The following is an 18,307-nucleotide window of genomic DNA, read 5'->3' on the forward strand; positions in this document are numbered from 1 at the left end:
CATGTAGTACATAGTACCTTATACCGGCTTTGCTTCGGGCACACGGCTGTCACGCTGTGCCAGTGGCTTGCATGATGGAGGCAGGATTCCACAGCAATGCTGGGTGCCCTGTGAGCCCATGATATAGACCTGAGAGGGCGATGTTGTGGACACACAGGGGATGGGGAGAGTGTGTGCACGGAAAGGTTGGGAGACCCCACCCCCTGCTCTCTGGCTGCCCAGCTGTGTCCCTCAGGGCTTCCAGAAACATCACCATCACCTCAAAGAAGTTCAAGGCTAGCCCAATCAAGAACCAACCCCTCTGGGCCTCTGTTTGTTCATTTTATCAGTCCGTGCCTCCCTGAAACCTGAATCTCTGTCATCAGGGTCTCTGTACAGCCAAATCTGCAAGTTCTACTAACAAGCTTAACCAGTGGCATGTTTGCCTAGCATGTATGCACTGGACATAGAATGTTAGTAATCCCAGCACCTGGGAGGTAGAGGCAGAAAGATCAGGAGTTCAAAGCCAGCCTTGGCTACATAGTGATTTTGAGGCCAACCTGGGCTACATGGAACCTGTCTCAAAAACAAACAAACAAACCAACCAATTATCAACTCTCTCATGTTCTTCAAGACAACAATTGAAGCTTCCTGCAACTCCAGCCTCTCTCAGTAAACTTCTCAGGTCATTCACAGGCCTGCTGTACGGCCTCCTCACTGCCTCCTGGCACTGCTGCCTGGGGTCTGTGTAACTGCTGCCTTGTCTGGCCAGAATGTTCTCCTCAAAGGACCTGCAGCTGCTCCCTAACTGTTAAGGTTCATTTCCACTGGGAGGACTTCTCTGGCCATACATAGTCCTTCTCTTCCCTCCCTCTCTCTCTCTAACAGGGTCTCACTATATAGCTATGCCTGGCCTTGAAGTGGCTCTATAGACCAATGTGGCCTTAGAGACCCACCTTGTCTGCCTCCTGAGTGCTTCAATTAAAGGCTTGTGTATGCTGTCACCACCCAGCTAACTTTTATTATTTTTAATTATGTGTAGGTGTGTCTGTGTGTGCGTGTGCTTGAAAGTTGCAAGTGGCTAAGAAGTCCGGAGACCTTTGGATCCCCTGCAGCTGGAGTTACACATAGCCCTGTGGGTGCTGGGACCTGAACACAGATCTTCCGAAAGAGCAGCCAGTATTCTTTTTTCTTTTCTTTTTTTTTTTTTCTTTCTTTCTTTCTTTTTTTTTTTTTTTTGGTTTTTTGAGACAGGGTTTCTCTGTATAGCCTTGGCTGTCCTGGAACCCACTCTGTAGACCAGGCTGGCCTCGAACTCAGAAATCCGCCTGCCTCTGCCTTCCAAGTGCTGGGATTAAAGGCGTGCGCCACCACCACCCGGCTTCTTCTTTTTTTTTTTAAGATTAATTAATTAATTAATTTAATGTATGTGAGTGCACTGTCACTATCTTCAAACACAGCAGAAGAGTGAATCAGATTCCATTACAGATGGTCGTGAGCCACCATGTGGTTGCTGGGAATTGAACTCTGGAACAGTAGCCTGAGCTCTTATCCCCTGAGCCATCTCTCCAGCCCCAGACTTTTGTTTCTTAGTAAAACCCCTCCTTAACCTATAAAAGAGAAAACACCAGGAAAGTATCGGCCAAGTAGCAATTGTAACAGCTTTATTTCCAAAGACAAAAGCTTCTCCCTGGGTTTGAGCTTCAGGTGGAAGGCTCGGAGCTGAGCAGCAAGGCTAGGTAGGACAAGAATAGACAGAGATGGGACAGCCATCCGGCAGGAGAGGCTGGCAGGTCCTGGAGGACACTTCACACAGGCTCCATCTGCAGCTCCTCACCATCTGCAGGCTCCACTTGGTGGAAGGCGGCATGGGAGCCTATGAGTACCAGGGTGGCTCCTGTAGGGGAGGGATGGTTCAGGACCTGCTCTCTCACCTGGCTCCCAGCCTCAGCCTACACAGACCCAGTACTCACCCAGGACCCAGAAGACAGCAGAGCCAGCACCCGCCAGCCAGAAGAAGGGGAAAGAGACTCCGCCAGCCAGGGCGTACTGATGCGCTGGGCTCACCTCCCGGCCTGGGAACAGATGGTATAAGGCAGCCATTCCCACCTGACCGTTTCCCAGAGGTAACCGGAGCCACCCGCCACCCATCTAGTGTCATGGACTCTGGAACCTTCCATGTAATAATACAGACTCCTCACATCAGGGCCTCCCAACCCTGGCCCTACCCTCAGCTCCACCTCTGCCCTCTAGTTCCATCTCCCCCAGGAACCCCCAGGTCACTCCAGTCTAGGGCCTGATGTTCCAGCAGGCAGGTGGCTCCAGAGCCAAATCTGACCTAAGGATTTGTGTCCCCCTTTAAAACAACTTTTAAAAGATTTATTATTTTGAATTATCTTATATGCCCTGTGTGGGCGGGCATACGTGCATGAGTTTGGGTGCCCCAGGTGGAGGATGTCGGACACGCACCCGACTTGGGTGCTAGGAACCAAATCACATCCTTGGCAAGAACAGGATTCAATTATAACCACTGAGCCATCTCTCTAGACACTAATTTTGATTATTTTTTTAAAGATTCCAAAGACCAGGCTTATTCTGAACTTGTAGCAATCCTCCTGCTTCAGCTTCCCAAGTGCTGGGATTACAGGCACAGGCCAACTTCTGGTTTTGACAATGTGTTCTTTGATGCGCCTCACAAGAATTTGGTTTGTGGGGACTGGAGAGGTGACCCAGCAGTTAGAAGCACTTGTTCTTCCAGAGGGCCTACATTACACATTTTTTAAGGCTAGGGCATGGCAGCACACTCTTTTAACCCAAGTCCTAGTGTGTGTGTGTGTGTGTATATATATATATCTAATTATATATATGTACATATATATTATACATGTACTATATAAAGTATATATATCATTATATATAATTATATATAAATTATATAAATAATATATATAATAAATTATATATACTATATAAAGTACTACCATATATACTATATACTAGTATATATATGCATATATATATTCATTCCTCCCCCTGTCCTCCACGCTCTCCTATGCCTGACAAGTGTGTGTGCCCTAGTGACCACAATCTGCAGAAGCCAAGTTCTGACCTGCTTCAGGTATTCCTTTGCCACAGCCCATCTTTATCTGGTACTTAAACTTGCCGGGCCACGAAAGACTTGTTTTAAGTCCCCTTGGATTTCCCCTCAGTGGGTCTTCCCTGATACCTTTCTTCCCAGTGGGGCCTGGTGACAGTCTGGGGCCAGCGGACTTAACAGATCTCAGCCTTCCCCTCTGAGAATCACGGGGAAGGAACACAGATTTAGGCCTGCATAAGGTCGCCACCTGGTGCCCAGTGTGGGTATCTGCAGTAGATGCTTTCTGGGTTTGGAACTGGATTAAGTCATTGACAAGATACAGAGATGCCAGGGGCTTTGGGGTCTGTCTAGGTTTGAGAAGCTGGGACCAGAGGGGGAGAACCTGGTAGGTCTAAGCCCTCAAGCACCAGGTTAAGTGACTCTAGTGTACATCTCGGTGGGGGCCGACTGGAGTCGCAAATATTCGGAGATTTGCATTCCGTGAGACCACGATCAGAAAGGCCTGGGAACCATTTGGGCAGGGGATATCTCACCAAAAAGCACAAGCTTAGACTGCAGCGTTCGCAGATAGAGAATGTAACAGGCGCCAAAGAACACAGCCAGAGCCACCAGCAGCATGGGGGATGTCACCCTGCAAGAGTGTGGGAGACAGGAGTTAGGTATCTGAGGCTGCGTCAGCCAGGTCCCTCTAGCTTTGGACACAGACAGAGGTTACAGCGAAGGCCGTATCACATGTGGTCATACTGCACTGGTCAGGTGGATGCAGGAGTACAGACTGACCGAGGCCTGTGGTGACAAAGGGGGGCTAACTGGTCTGGGCGGGGCCTGGCAGCCGGGGGCGGGGTCTGACTATCGAGGGCGGGGCCGCGGAGGCACTCACACGCAGTACAGGATGAGGCCCAGAAACACGAACACGTAGTTGCTTTGATAATACTCCACGTTGCGTACCAGGCGCTGGCAAAGCTCGCCCACGTTGCGGGGTCGCGAGAAACGTTGCTGGTCCACGAAGGTTCCCCAGGGCCGGATGGTCGCACGGCGCCTCTCCAGCCATTCTCGGCCTGCGCCAGAGGGAATCAGCTTGGGCAGCAGGGTCCTGAAGGGCGGGGCAGAGGAGCTGAAGGCAGGAATGGGGTACCGGACCCCAGATTTTAGCACACATGGTCCCAAGGATGACCTTGAACCTCTGGGGGTAAAGGGTTCTGGGAGGGAGCTAACGCAACTGAGTCCCTTCCAGGGGCTGAGGGGCTGAGGAGATGTCTCTGAAGGGGAGAACGCTATGCTCGGGGGCAGGGACTCCTGTATCTCGGATCTGGGGATGACACCCTGCTTGCTCACGTGGCGCTCAGCCCTTCCACTTCGGCATCCTTCTGCTGGTCCTTCTGGGCCGCCATGTCTGCAGTGGATAGAACCGCTGTGAATAGCCCGGAGCCGAGCCCCGCAGCACCTAGACGGCCCCACCCGAGCGGGGGACTCTCGGGAAGTGGCGCCGCTGGGAGCTCTAGAAGGCGGTAGTTGTGCCTCTGAGCATTGTGGGTGTTGTAGTCATCGTGGCGTCAAGAGGCAGGTTTGCCTGGCAAGACATCTTGGGAGACGTATGCTAAGAGCTCGTCGGGAGCCTCTAGGCATTGTGGGAATTGTAGTTTCAGGAGGCGTAGCGTGGACTACAACAGGTGGGCTGTCAGGACGGAGGATTTTACAGAAAATCGAATAGCAGAAACGGGAGTTTTGTATGCTTCTGTGGACCATGCATAGCTGTCGTTCTAGCTCCAGAAAGCGTAATAAAACATTGGGCGCAAACTCAGATATTCTGATTCTGATTGGGCAAGTCTGGGAAGGAGTTCATTTACTTTTTCCTCTCCTTAAAAGAAAAGTATTGCCGGGCGGTGGTGGCGCACGCCTTTAATCCCAGCACTTGGGAGGCAGAGGCAGGCGGATTTCTGAGTTCGAGGCTAGCCTGGTCTACAGAGTGAGTTCCAGGACAGCCAGGGCTATACAGAGAAACCCTGTCTTGAAAAACCACAAAAAAAAAAAAAGAAAGAAAGAAAGAAAGAAAGAAAGGTATTTACTTTGGAAATGGGGCTTGAGAGATGGCTTACTTGTTTCTCTTTCAAAAGATCGTAGCTTGGTTCCAAGCACCCACACCCAGTGGTTCACAACTGCCTGTAAGTCCAGCTCTAGCCGATCAGACACACTCATGTGCACATACCCACACTCAGATAACGCATAATTTAAAAATATATGTTTTTATTTTAAAAGAAAAGATTTACTTTTATTTATATGTTTATATGTATGTGCCACCAGAAGAGGGTTTTAGATCTCCTGGAACTGGAGTTACAGGCGATTATGAACTGTCCAAAACATGGGTGCTAGGAACGAACTCCTCAGTGTTGGGACTCCAGTATGGGCCACTCAGCAGGAAATTGTGCTTGGGGTCCAGCATTGCTTCATGAAGTCAGTGGAGGACTGCAAATGTATAGTTAGCCTAAAGACTAATGAGGGACACCACAGGCCAGGGTACTGACTGGAAAAGACAGAGAACCAGTTTGGTGGCAAAAGTCAGCTGGGTTTGATTGTTGCTATGGGAACCAATTCAGTTTCTTTATGAGGACTAAGCAAAAGTCTTTCTATTTCATGACCCTCAAGTCTCTGCTCCTCAAACTATTGCAAAGATAGAAAGCTGCCATGGTGGGAGGCAGGGCTTCGGGAGAAGGTGGTGGGATCCAGAGGCAAGGATGTTGCGGAAAGTGACAAGCTAATTGGGAGAATGTAGGAGCTTTGAATATGGGATTGTTAGATTGGCGTCTAGGGATGTTGGGAAAGGAGTCCTTTGGGACAGTGGGAGCAGGGAGCCCGAGGTAGAGATGGGGAGGGAGAGTAATCAGAATCCTGAGAGAGGAGGCTCGTGGTAGATGGGTTTCGAATCAGTAGGTAGTGGGAGAGGATGAACACCTAGAAGATTGTGGGAGATGCGGCTTGGCTCTGAGCTCTACCCTGTGCTTCCCAGAGCAAGAGGCACTGGGAAAACAGGAAGATATTAACAGCAACTTGAGACCTGGTTCATAATGCCCACTGCATGACTCCAAGGAGCCTCCCCCACTTCTGTCCTGTGCTGAGCCCCTCCACCAAAGCAGATGCTCCTTCCTGGCACCAGATGATTGAAGCAGAATTTGTGGGTGTCCCAGGAGAGGTCTTGGCTCATGCAACCCCTTCCAGGATCATTTTGTCCTGAGACCACCAGAGGTCACAGTACAAAGAGCTCCAACTATAACCTCGAATTCCTGATCCTCCCAAGTGCTGGGGTTCCAGTTGTGTACCGCTAAAAAATGGCCAGCTGTATTATTTTCTTTCTTTCTTTACCACGACTATACAGTCAAAGATAGTATGACCTTGAACTTCTGATTTTTGTTTCCAGTTCAAGAATTCTGTAGGATCTCAGATGTGGCCAGGTTCATGCCTTTAACCCTAGTACTCAGAGGGCAGAAGCAGGTGGATCTCAGTGAGTTCAAGGCCAGCTTGATCTACAGAGTGAGCTCAAGGACAGCCAGGGCTACACAGTGAAACCTTGTCTTAAAAACAAACAACGATGAAAGAATCACAGATATCTGTGTCACCTTATTTATGCTCAGATCAAACCCAGAGCTTTGGTAGGCAAGTAGTCTTCACCAGAGCCACACCCCAGGCAATTGATTACTTTAAAAGCTTATTATTATTTATCATTGTTGAGAGAGAGAGAGAGAGAGAGAGAGAGAGAGAGAGAGAGAGAGAGAGAGAGAGAGACAAGAGAGCACAGGCGCAGGTGCAGGGTGTGTGGAGGTCAGAGGTCAGCATTCAGGAGTTGGTTCTCTCCTTCCACTCTGTATTCTGGGGCCAGACTTGGGTTGTCAGGCTTGGTTGGTGGTCAGTACTGTAACCTGATGAGCCACCAGAGCGGCCTGTTTTGTTTTGCTTTCGGTAGGGTCTTACAATGTAGCCCCAAGCTGGCCTCAAACTCAGATCCTTTACCTACCACCTCTGGAAAACTGGGATTAAAGGCATATGCACCACACATAGCATCAGTTTGGTGGTTTGAATGAATATGCTTGTCACTATTAGGAGATGTGGCCTTGTTAGAGGAAGTGTGTCACTACAGGGGTGGGCAATGAGATTTACCTCTTAGCTGCCTGGGAGGTAATCTCTCTTAGATGCAATCAGATCAAGATGCAGACACAATTCTCAGCTCCTTCTCTAGCACCGTGTCTGCCTGGATGCTGCCACGCTCCCTGCCATGATGATAATGAGCTAAACCTTTGAACCTGTAAGCCAGCCCCAGTGAAATGTTGTTCTTTATAAGAGTTACCTCGGTCATAGTGTCTCTCTCTTCACAGCAGTGGCAACCCTAAGACAATCAGTTTAGCTCTGGTGTGTTGGCATGTGTCACACTCACTCGTAGGGGCCCACAGCATCCCTGACAGGAGGCTGACAGGCCTAGTGCCCTCCTTCAACTGGCATGCTGGGCAGCTCAACTCCAGGGAAGAATTGTCCAATCGGAATGGCTAAAAACTAAAAGGATTGCTGCTGCCACCTAGTGGCGGTGACGTGAATAGATGGGACTTTTCCTCTGCCGTTGGGTACAAAATACCTCATGTATGCTTTGGGAAAAGGTTCTAGGTTTCTATTATAAATAAACAGCCTAAGAAGTATGAGTGGTGGTATATGCCTGTAAACCTAACATTTGGGAAGCAGAGGTATGAGGATCATTGTAAATATAAGGCCAGCCGGGTCTACATTGCAAGGCCCTATCTAAAAAATTAAATAAAAAAAAAAATTAAAACCCTAAAAACCACGCCGTGTCAATGGTAGTGCAGTCCTTTAATCCCAGCACTCGGGAGACAGAGGCAGACAGATCTCTGAGTTCAAAGCCAGCCTGATCTACAGAGTGAGTTACAAGACAGCCAGAGCTACACAGAGAAAAATCTATTTTTTGGTTTTTTGAGACAGGGTTTCTCTGTGTAGCCCTGGCTGTCTTGGAACTCACTCTGTAGACCAGGCTGTCCTGGAACTCAGAAATCCACCTGCCTCTGCCTCCCAAGTGCTGGGATTAAAGGCGTGTGCCACCACCGCCCGGCCCTGAAAAATCTATCTTTAAAAACAAACAAAACAAAACGCCAAGGGCCAGGTGGTGGTGGCACACTCCTTTAATCCCAGCTCAGGAGGCAGAGGCAGTCAGATCTCTGTAAATTTAAGGACAGCCAGTGTTACACTGAAAAACCTTGTTTCAAAAATTCAACAAACAAACAAAACAACACCTCAAAACAACAAACCCCTGGCTCCCACTCCAAAACAACTCAAAAGCAGGTATGGTATCTTATGCTTAGGAAGCTGAGATAGGAGGATTGCCATAAACTCGAGGCCAGTAAAAGTTATATACGAGCACCCTGCCTCAAACAAACATCAAACAAATAAACAAACAAAAGAGAATAAATCATAAAAACATGACTGGCTATTTCTTCCTATTACCAGAAGCCCTAACATGAACACAGCTCAAATGTGGATCAACACAGGACCCAATTAAAAACAACACGGGAAACAGAGGGTTAGAGTCACAGCATGGACAGAGCAGAGATAACACACACCACACTGTTGAGATGCTCATACATGTGTCACAGAGTCCCAAGCGCAAAAGCATATGCTTTAAGAGTTCATTTGTATGAAGTTCAAGAGCAGATACATCTGCCTAGAATCCCCCAGTGAGGGGCTGCAGTGTGGTAGAGTCCTGCCTAGAATCCCCCAGTGAGGGGCTGGGGGCGTGGCTCAGTGGTAGAGCCCCTGCCTAGAATCCATCCAGAAGTAGAGGTGTGGTTCAGAGTATCCGGCAGCTACCTGCTCCACCTCTCTAGTTTTGGTATTACAGATGCACACTGGAACACACACTTAAAACGTTTTTCTTTTAAAATTTAAATTAAAAAAAATGTTAAGACATAGTCTCACTATGAGACCTTATAGCTGGCCTAATACTGTTATGAATACCAGGCTGCTGCAAACTCATAGATTCACCTGTCTGCTAGAATTGAAGGAGTGGGCCTTTAACCGTGCATGGCTTAAGTTTAGTTTTTTGTGTATGTGTATTTTGTTTGCATGTATTTCTGTGCACTGCTTGCATGCCTGCTGCCTGCAACGGCCAGAAAAGGGCATCAGATCCCCTGGGACTGGACCTGCAGGTCGTTGTAAGCCACCATGTGGGTGCTGGGAATTGAACCTGGGTCCTGGGCAAGAGCACTGAGCGGTTCCTCTGCCCCCAAAGTTTCTTGTTCTTTTCGTGCACTTGATGGTGTGAAGACACGAGGCTGACCTCAGTGACAGAGATGAGCATGGTGACTCCGAGCTGAGATGGCCTCAGTGCAGAGCCCAGGTTTGTCACCTCCTCCCCGAAGCTCTGTGGCCATCAGTGAGTTCCTTCCCTCCCTGTCCCTCACACTGATGCGCGTTAGGGCTGTGCTTAGGAGAGCTTCAGTTCTCAACACCACCAGGCTGTGGCCTCCCTCAGGGCCCCTTTCCACAGGAGACAGGACCTTTCTGCCATCCAGTCCCTGCCTCCGCTTTCCCTGTCCATAATCCAACTGGGTTGAGAATTCTAACTCCTTAGAATCCAAAATGCATGACTCTGTGCCACCCAAGATTTTGTGGCATCGTAATTAGCTAAACTGGGCTCATGTGAGTCCCCTGGCACCGGGCACTGGCAGAGGGCATCTCATCCACCCACAGCTCCGGCCGGCAAGCACAACACGCACACGGCTTTTCTCTCCCCACTGATATATTTGATAATTGTTCAGAATTAGAACCGGAGATGGCGTCAGCCAGGAGACGAGGCCCAGGGGAGTAAAAAAGAGCCCAGGGGGGAGATGAGGGGCAGGGTCGCCAGGGAGAGAGGGGGAGAGACACAGAAAAGGGAGGGAGAAGAGAGGCAGGGGCTGTGGGGGGAGAGAAGCCAGCCAGAGGAAGAAGTGAGGGAAAGTGGGAGGTAACCGAGGTGTGGGAGAGGAGGCTGGGCCACGAGGAGAGAGGCGGGCCATGGGGAGAGAAGGCCCCTCCCCCCAGAGTACAAAATGGGGGGACTGGAGAGGGCTGTCCTGGGCTGGGGGCAGGGAGGACACGGGCGATGTGGTGGCTGAGGTCAATAGTAGGTCTCCTTCTCCACCCAACCTGGAATGACAGAAGAGAGTCAAAGTGAGAGGAAGGCAGACTCGAGAGCCAGGGGCAGGGACACAGAAGAAAGATTGATGCAAACACAAGGTGTGGTGGCAGGCCTGTCATCCCAGGACTGAGAACTCAGGGAAAGAGGGACATGAGTTCAAGGGCAGCCTGAGCTGCCTCAGAAGACCCTATTCTCAGACGTACAAGTCGCACTTGGAAAGAGAGTGAAAGGCGAGGCTTGGGGGAGAGAAGAAAGAGAAAGAAAGGACGCAGGGAGAAAGAGCCGCCACCCTCTGCCTCCCTCTCCTCCCAGGCTTTTATGCCCGCAGCCATGCAGCCCTCACCCCCAGGGTTCCTGCGCAGGATGAGTTTGCGAATCTCATCATAGACGAAGATGAGGAAGCTGTAGGGGAAGGCACAGAACCACCAGCTGGGCCTGCAGAGATGAAAGAGAAGCGGGGACATGAGGGACAAATATTGGCTTTGTGTGTGTGTGTGTGTGTGTGTGTGTGGGTGGGTGGACAGACCAGATGGCCAGTTTCTCAGGATCTTTGATGCCCTAGATCCTGACTAGGACTGGAGTCTGCAGTGTCCCTCTGTGAGGATGGCAAGGAGACTTGGTGGCATCAGCCCAGGGGTGGCAACAGGGGACAGGGGATGGTACATCTAGAGAAACATCAGGGTGAGTGGGCTACAGATTTAAGGCTGAGGCCAAGGCTGCAGAGGTGGACTGGGCACTCACTTGAGAGGGTACATGCGAAGGGCCACATCCATGCCTGGGCAGTAGGACAGGAAGGCAGCGAGGGCCGTCTCCTCAAACAAGCCGAAGATCAAGATCTTATTCCTGGAGGCACAGGCGAGGAGAGGCTAGACCTGGAGCACCCCCACACCAGGCTCCCCGACCCACAGAGACAGAGGCAGATAGACACCCAGACAGGAATGGACACAGATGGACCAAGACACTGAGTCACCAGCCAACAATGATGCACACACAGGAGAAAGAAACAGAGGCAATGGGATCTAAGAGAAGCAGATGGGGGTGGGAGAGCTGAGAGAAGCAGAAGGACAGCCAGGCATGGTGGTACTTGGGAGGCTGAGGCAGGAAGATTGCCATGAGTTTGAGGTTAGCTTGGGCTAAATACCCAGAGGCTGTCTCAAGCAGAGTAAATAAAAGGGGGAGGGGGAAAGAAAAGGAAGAGAAGGAAGAAGGAGGGGAAGAGAAAGAGAGGGGAAGAGAAAGAGAAGCAGGGACAGGTTCATGGAAGCAATGGCAAAAATGGGAAATCTGGGGACCCAGGGTACCCCACCTTTACAAAGATGGAGAGTCAAGCTTAGAATCTAAAACACAGGACCCTCAAGAGGAAATCAATGCAGAGGCAAAACAGAAAGTGCAGTGAGGGAGAGGAGAGATTCAGGCAACCCCCAGACCAAAGAAGGGGTGCAGCCGGAGGCCCTCACTTCATGCCCTGCTGGAAGACGGAGTTCCTCCTGGTCTTGCAGATGATCAGGTCAGCCCACTGGACCACCACGATGCTCACAAAGAAGGCCGTGTGGCAGGTGAACTCCACCACCTTCCTCTGCTCATAAGTCTACAAAAAAAAAAAAAAAAAAGATGTGAGGGTGGGGTTGCATCCTGTGACCACACCCCAGGCTCCTTCTCTGCCCCACCCCCTGTGCTGGGTTCCCAGGACCTCAGATGTGTTCTCTTTCTTGGATTTGTAGCCTCTTGGGACCAATGAAAGAGGCAGGTGTTTCAAGAAGGACAAATAATTAGATAGCCTTAATCATTTCCCTGTGGGTCTCCAAGAAGGACAGACAGCAGCCAGGCTTTGAAGGGATGGACAGGCTTATGAAAGAAGGCCTGAGCTATGTAGGGAGTTCTGGAGGTCTGTTATTCAGGGAGAGCGGTTAGCATGGGACTGGGGGTAGATGATGGTCTGCTCCTTAGGCACAGTGCTCAGCCCACTCACCCACTGCTGCCCATAACTGTCTTCCAGGTCATTGACAGTGCGGTCATCCCAGTTGAGCCGGATGCCCACCAGGTTACCGGGCAAGAAGCCATTTTCTGCCAGGATGACAAAGTAGGAGAAGAAACCACCAAGGGCCTGGATCATCCCTGGGGGGAAGAGAGCCGAGGGGAGGGTGAGGCAGGCGCATGCTCCATGCTCCCCCAACACCAGTTGAGACCATCACAGTAGCCTGTGGACTGCTGGGTTATCTTGCCTAAGCCACATTGTCTCCAGCCCCTGGTGGTAGGGTCCTGAGATGGCCATCCCGTCCCCTTGGGGAGGGGGCTATCCATATGGATAACCTTCAGGCCCATGCTACCTGAATCAGGCTTCCCAAACACTATAAATATCCTGGAGGAGCCAGGCTTAATAACACAGACCTGTGATCCCAGCTATTCGGGAGATGGGAACATGAGGATAGAAAACTCAGGGCCTGGCTGGGTTACAAAATGAATTTTCAAGGCCAATCTGGCTAACTTAGTGAGACCCCATCTCAAAACAAAAGGTGAGCGAGCTGGGAATCTACTGTGACAGAGTACTTGCCTAACATGGAACGAAACCCCAGATTTAATCCACAGTTAGTAATAAATTGGGTGTGGTAGCACACACCTGTAACCCCAGCACTTGGGAAGTAGAGGCAGGAGGATCAGAAGTTCAGGGCTATCCTGCCCACATAGGGAGTTGGAAGCCAATGAATTGGTTGTTTGAGACACTTAACAGTAAGGCACCCAAGAGGAGTCTAGACTCCTTCGGCCTCACGGGCTTTGCTTTCTTAGACACACTTTCTAGGGCTCTGCCTACATGCCCTGCCTAGAGGTAGAGGAAAGGGATGTAGGTCTCTTGTCTCATGCTTTGAGCCCTCAGACCAGGTATACTTCCAGTCTGCTGGACTGGCCCTTGATTCTGAGCCCGGTGGTCCTCACCAATCTGCCCATAGGCCATGCTGATGAGCCTTTCGTTGACCAGTTTGTCTGTGCGTGGGTTCCTGGGCTGTCTCTTCATGATGTCACTCTCGGCAGCCTCGTAGGCCAAGGAGATTGCAGGGACCTGGATGGGAGAGAGGTAAGCCATGTGAGTGGAGAGAGAGACAGCACAAGTGTGTGAAGGTAGTCCTCCGCAGCCCTAAGCGGCAGCCAGGCTTACCATGTCGGTACCCAGGTCAATGCAGAGGATGGTGATGGTGCCAAGGGGCAGTGGGATGTTGGCCATGATGAAGAGCAGGAAGGGTGTGATCTCAGGGATGTTGCTGGTCAGAGTGTAGGCGATGGACTTCTTCAGATTGTCAAAGATCAGGCGGCCTGTAGAGGGAGGAGGGAAAAGCAGGCTTAGAACTTGGGGTCTACTGGAGCCCCATCTCCTTTCCTATCTAGTACTTGCTTTTTTTATATATAGTTACTAGAGATTGAACCTAGGTTTCCTGCATGACAGACAAGGCTCCACCACTGAGCCACGACCCCAGCCCTTCACTGGGGGATTCTAGGCAGGGGCTCCACCACTGAGCCACGCCCCCAGCCCCTCACTGGGGGATCCTAGGCAGGGGCTCTACCACTGAGCCACACCCCCAGCTCCTCACTGGGGGGTTCTAGGCAGGGGCTCTACCACTGAGCCACGCCCCCAGCCCCTCACTGGGGGATTCTAGGCAGGGGCTCTACCACTGAGCCACACCCCCAGCTCCTCACTGGGGGGTTCTAGGCAGGGGCTCTACCGCTGAGCCATGCCCCCAGCCTCCCACTGAGGCATTCACAATAGGGGCTCTATCAATAAGAACCCACATCCAGACCTTTGCATGCTCTCTGATTCACCCTCACCCACTCACATTTACACCTCTGACCACAAGTGGCATGGGGGTGGGGGAGTCTGTTTGGTAGCTTCTCTCAAGGTTAAACATCGTTAACCCTAAAACTCTACTTCCAGGTTCATACCCAAGAGAAACGATTGCTTATGTTCACAAAGCCAAGTTCACAAAGGTTTACCATAGCAGTATTCGTAATAGCCTCAAACCAGAGCCAACTTGAAAGTTCACGCCATGTGAGCAGATGCTAAACTGTGGCGCATTACAGGAAGGAAGAGGGGAGAGCCACGAGCACATGAGGTATTACGCTGAGGGATAAGGTCAGACACAGGGCTGGGCCGTAGCTCAGTTGGGAGAGTGCCGAGCATGAGCAAGACCCTGGGTTCAACACCTAGCACCACCGAACAAACAAACAAAAGGTGGTACTGAACCTGGTGGCACAGGCCTTTAATCCCAGGGCTACATAATAACACCTGTCTCAAATTAATATTAAAACAAGAAAAAAAAAAACAAGAAAAAAATTATCCCACTTAGAAGACAACAAGCAAGACAGTGAGCCTACTGTGCAGGTAGTCAGGCCAGGAAGGGATTTTAATGGAGCGGGGTGTCTGTCTGTCTGTTTCTTATTTCTACAGTGTTGTGAATCGAACTCAAGACCTTATATATGCCGGGCAAGCCCTCTATCAATGTTATTTCTCAATGTTATTTCTATTGACTAGAACCTGGGGAGCGTATGGGTGTCCCTATATGCAAAGATCTATCAAGTTAACTTGTGATGCACACACTTGATCACAAACATGCAGTCAGTATGGTGCATACCAGTGAAAACCTAAGAATTAGCATGGCAGCTGACCCAATGTCTTCCCCATGTGTCAAGTTGTAGGGAAATCATTAAAAAATAAAATAACCCGTTTATTTTTTTTTATAACCCACTTAAAAAATGTCAGGTGCAGTAGTACATATGAGACAGGAGAATTAGGAGTTCAAGGTCATCCTCAGCTACATAGTGAGGTCGAAGTCAGCCTGGGCTACATGAAACACTATCTCTCTCTCTCAAAAAAAAAAAAAAAAAAAAAAAAAAAAAAAAAAAGGCAATAGACTGAAATAGGCATTTCTCAGAAGAGAATACACAAATAGGCCAGGCATAGCGGCACATGCCTGTGATTCTAGCACTCAGGAGGCAAAGGCAGTAAGGTCAGAGCAACTCTGAGACCAGCCTGGTCTAGATAGCAAGTTCCAGGCCAGCCAGGACTATACAGGCAGCCTGTTTCAACAGTAAAAATCAGTGCTGGGTGTGGTGGTGCATGCCTCTAATCAGGGCACTTGGGAGACAGAGGCAGTTGGATCTCCAGGAATCCCAGGCTATACAGAGTGAGACCTGCCTCAAAAGGCAGAAGAAAGAATATTACAAACAAACAAAAACCCCGGGGGATGGTAATGGTGGCACCCACCTTTAATCCCAGCACTTGGGAGGCAGAGGCAGGCGGATTTCTGAGTTCCAGGCCAGCCTGGTCTACAGAGTGAGTTCCAGGACAGCAAGGACTACACAAAGAAACCCTGTCTCAAGAAACCAAAACCAAATAAACAAAAACAAAGTATACACTATACTCAACATCAGGGTGGTACCACTAGCTGCTAGGGATACAACGTAAACTAACCTGCAATGAAACATTACATTACCCCAGAGAGGGTAGCTACAATCAAACTGGCAATACAGGTGCTGGAGGGGAGGCAGAGAAAAAGGGAACCATGTACACCTTAGGTCAGAAGGCACATTAGGGATAGGTTGGTGGTACACTGGTGGGCATAGCTGCCTTCCACAATGTAAATTGGTACAACTATCATGGAAAACGGCATATACGATTTCTTTTTTAAAAACTTAATATTGGGGGCTGGAAAGATGGCTCCATGGTTAAAAACACTGGCTGCTCTTCCAGAGGACCCAGGTTCTGTTCCCAGCACCCACATGGTGGCTCACAATTGTCTGTAATCCCAGTTCCAGAAGATCTACTGCCCCCTTCTGCCCTCTAGGAGCACTGCATGCATGTGGTACAGAGACATAACATGCAGGCAGAACACTCACACAACCCAAATCAAATAATTTTAAAGAATTTAAAGAACAAAACAGATGCTAATGAAGGTCTCTGTGCTGGGCATAGGGGCCCAAGAACCACATGATCTCTCTTACATATGGACTCTAAGAGCTAATTTTATTCAAGTGTGGTGTTATGCACCTGTACTCAGGAGGCTGAGGCAGGGAGAATGCTATGAGTTCAAGACCAGCTTGGACTACATAGTGAGCTCTTGTCTGAAAAATTCCCCACCCTCTAAAACGGGGGTGCTCAAGAGCGGTCTCCATGGTTAAGGGTAGATGCTGCTCTTGCTGAGGACCCAAGCTTTGTTCCCAGCATCTGTGTAAGATGGCTCACAACTGCCTCTAACTCCAGCTCTAGAGCATCCAGCACTCCTCTGACCTCTCCAGGTACCTGCACAGGTAATAGCTGGTCTAAGGTATGATGTGGACGAAGAGGCTATGATGTGGACTCAGGCACAGCATGTGCTTCAAAAGCCCAAGAACCTGGGCTGAACCCCCAACACCATAAAAAAAGAAAAATAAAATGCCACAGATGTAGGAAACTCTGGTATGCTGCTACGTAACTGGTTGACCATAGATTGCACATAGCAAATGTCTCAAAAGCTAGGAGAAAGAGCACTGAATATTTTCTCCCATAAGAAATGTTAACTGGGGGCTGGAGAGATGGCTCAGAGGTTAAGAGCACTGACTGCTCTTGCAGAGGTCCTGAGTTCAATTCCCAGCAACCACATGGTGGCTCACAACCATCTATAATGGGATCCGGTGCCCCCTTCTGGTGTGTCTGAAAAACAGTAACAGTGTACTCATGTAAATGAAATAAATAAATAAACAAATAAATAAATAAGTAGTTGGGCGGTGGTGGTACACGCCTTTAATCCCAGCACTTGGGAGGCAGAGGCAGGCAGATTTCTGAGTTCGAGGCCAGCCTGGTCTACAGAGTGAGTCCAGGACAGCCAGGGCTACACAGAAAAACCTTGTCTCAAAAAACCAAAATAAAATAAAATAGTAAATAAATAAATAATTAGAAATGCTAACTGGGGAGACAGATATGCTTAAGCCCATTTAACCAGTAACCAACACACATATGTCAGAATATCACATGGCAACCCATTAGGAGCTATAAGTTTCTATAGTCTCATGTAGTCCAGAATGGACTCGAACTTCTGATCTCCGTACCTTTATCTCCTAAATGCTAGGATTACAGGCATATGCCACCAAGCAGCTGGAGTTCCATCTGCTTTGTTTGCTTGAAGACAGAGTCTTACTATGTACCCTGGCTGTCCTGGAACTCACTATGTGGACCAGGCTGGTTTTGAACTTAGAGATCCACTTGTTTCTGCCTCCCAGGTGCTGGGATCAAAGGCATGTGTCACTACGCAGCCCAGCTAGCTGCTTTTTAAAATTATGTGTATATGAATTTGTATGGGGGGCGAGTGTGTGGGTTGCTCTGCAAGTGAGTGTAGTGCCTGTGGGGGCCAGGAGAGGGCACTGAAGCCCTAAAGACATTAGTGTGCTGCCTGGTATGGACGCTAGGAACCAAACTTGGGTCCTCTTAGCTGTTCACTCTTAACTGTGAAGCCATCTTTCCAGACCCCCTCTTTTTTTGAGGTGGATCTTGCTGAGTAATACCAGCTGTCCTGGAACTAAATCTTTTTTGTCTAAGCCTCCCAAGTACACAGATTACCTATGTATACCAGCATGCCTGGTTAATATGTACACTATTTATGTTTTTATGTATCTGTTAAAACAAATACAGCCAGCTGTTGTGGCTTACACCTGAAATTCCAGCACTCAGAAGGCTGAAGCAGGAGGATTGCTGTGAGTTCAAGACCAGTCTGGGCTACATAGTGAATTGTAAGCCAGCCTGGGCTTCAAACTGAGACCCTGTCAAAACAAAATGAAACAAAGGTTTTGGTACAGTGGTCACTGTGCCAAGGACCTCTGGCCTCACAGTCCCCATGAGCAGTCATTTCCCTCCCACGAAGCTATGTGCATCACATTCTAAAATGTTCCTAAGTAAAAAGAATTAGGGATGCTTCAACATACACCCGCATGTGGTAGTGTGGAGGGAAGAAACTGGCTCTCTTGGAGCTGGATGACAACGACAAGAGATGCCATTCACTGTATTTTCTGTATCTGGAATTTTCCCTTGGGGAAGTTAAAAC

General features: G+C 49.4%; 2 protein-coding genes across 3 annotated transcripts in view; both read right to left on the reverse strand.

Moving 5' to 3' along the window:
* Nucleotides 1-1,626: 1,626 nt before the first annotated feature.
* On the reverse strand, nt 1,627-4,583 carry Rabac1 (Rab acceptor 1). Its single transcript, XM_034490187.2, has 5 exons — nt 4,412-4,583; nt 3,957-4,169; nt 3,610-3,707; nt 1,953-2,054; nt 1,627-1,876 (listed from the first exon to the last, which is right to left on the reverse strand). Exons 1-5 carry the CDS (start codon nt 4,465-4,467, stop codon nt 1,788-1,790), a joined length of 558 nt encoding a protein of 185 aa, XP_034346078.1. The 5' UTR covers nt 4,468-4,583; the 3' UTR covers nt 1,627-1,787.
* A 5,265-nt stretch (nt 4,584-9,848) lies between these two features.
* Nucleotides 9,849-18,307, reverse strand: part of Atp1a3 (ATPase Na+/K+ transporting subunit alpha 3) — a 28,078-nt gene continuing 19,619 nt past the window's right edge. For both annotated transcript variants that reach the window (XM_034500834.2, XM_034500829.2), the window contains exons 17-23: nt 13,399-13,553; nt 13,179-13,302; nt 12,217-12,362; nt 11,705-11,835; nt 10,989-11,090; nt 10,591-10,682; nt 9,849-10,255 (exon numbers count right to left, since the gene is read on the reverse strand). In XM_034500834.2, the coding sequence (XP_034356725.1) occupies nt 10,227-10,255; nt 10,591-10,682; nt 10,989-11,090; nt 11,705-11,835; nt 12,217-12,362; nt 13,179-13,302; nt 13,399-13,553 (779 nt within the window). In that variant the 3' untranslated portion in view covers nt 9,849-10,226. The remainder of the gene's footprint in view (nt 10,256-10,590; nt 10,683-10,988; nt 11,091-11,704; nt 11,836-12,216; nt 12,363-13,178; nt 13,303-13,398; nt 13,554-18,307) is intronic.

This window comes from Arvicanthis niloticus, chromosome 1 (genome assembly GCF_011762505.2).
Source record: "Arvicanthis niloticus isolate mArvNil1 chromosome 1, mArvNil1.pat.X, whole genome shotgun sequence".
Lineage (NCBI taxonomy): Eukaryota > Metazoa > Chordata > Mammalia > Rodentia > Muridae > Arvicanthis > Arvicanthis niloticus.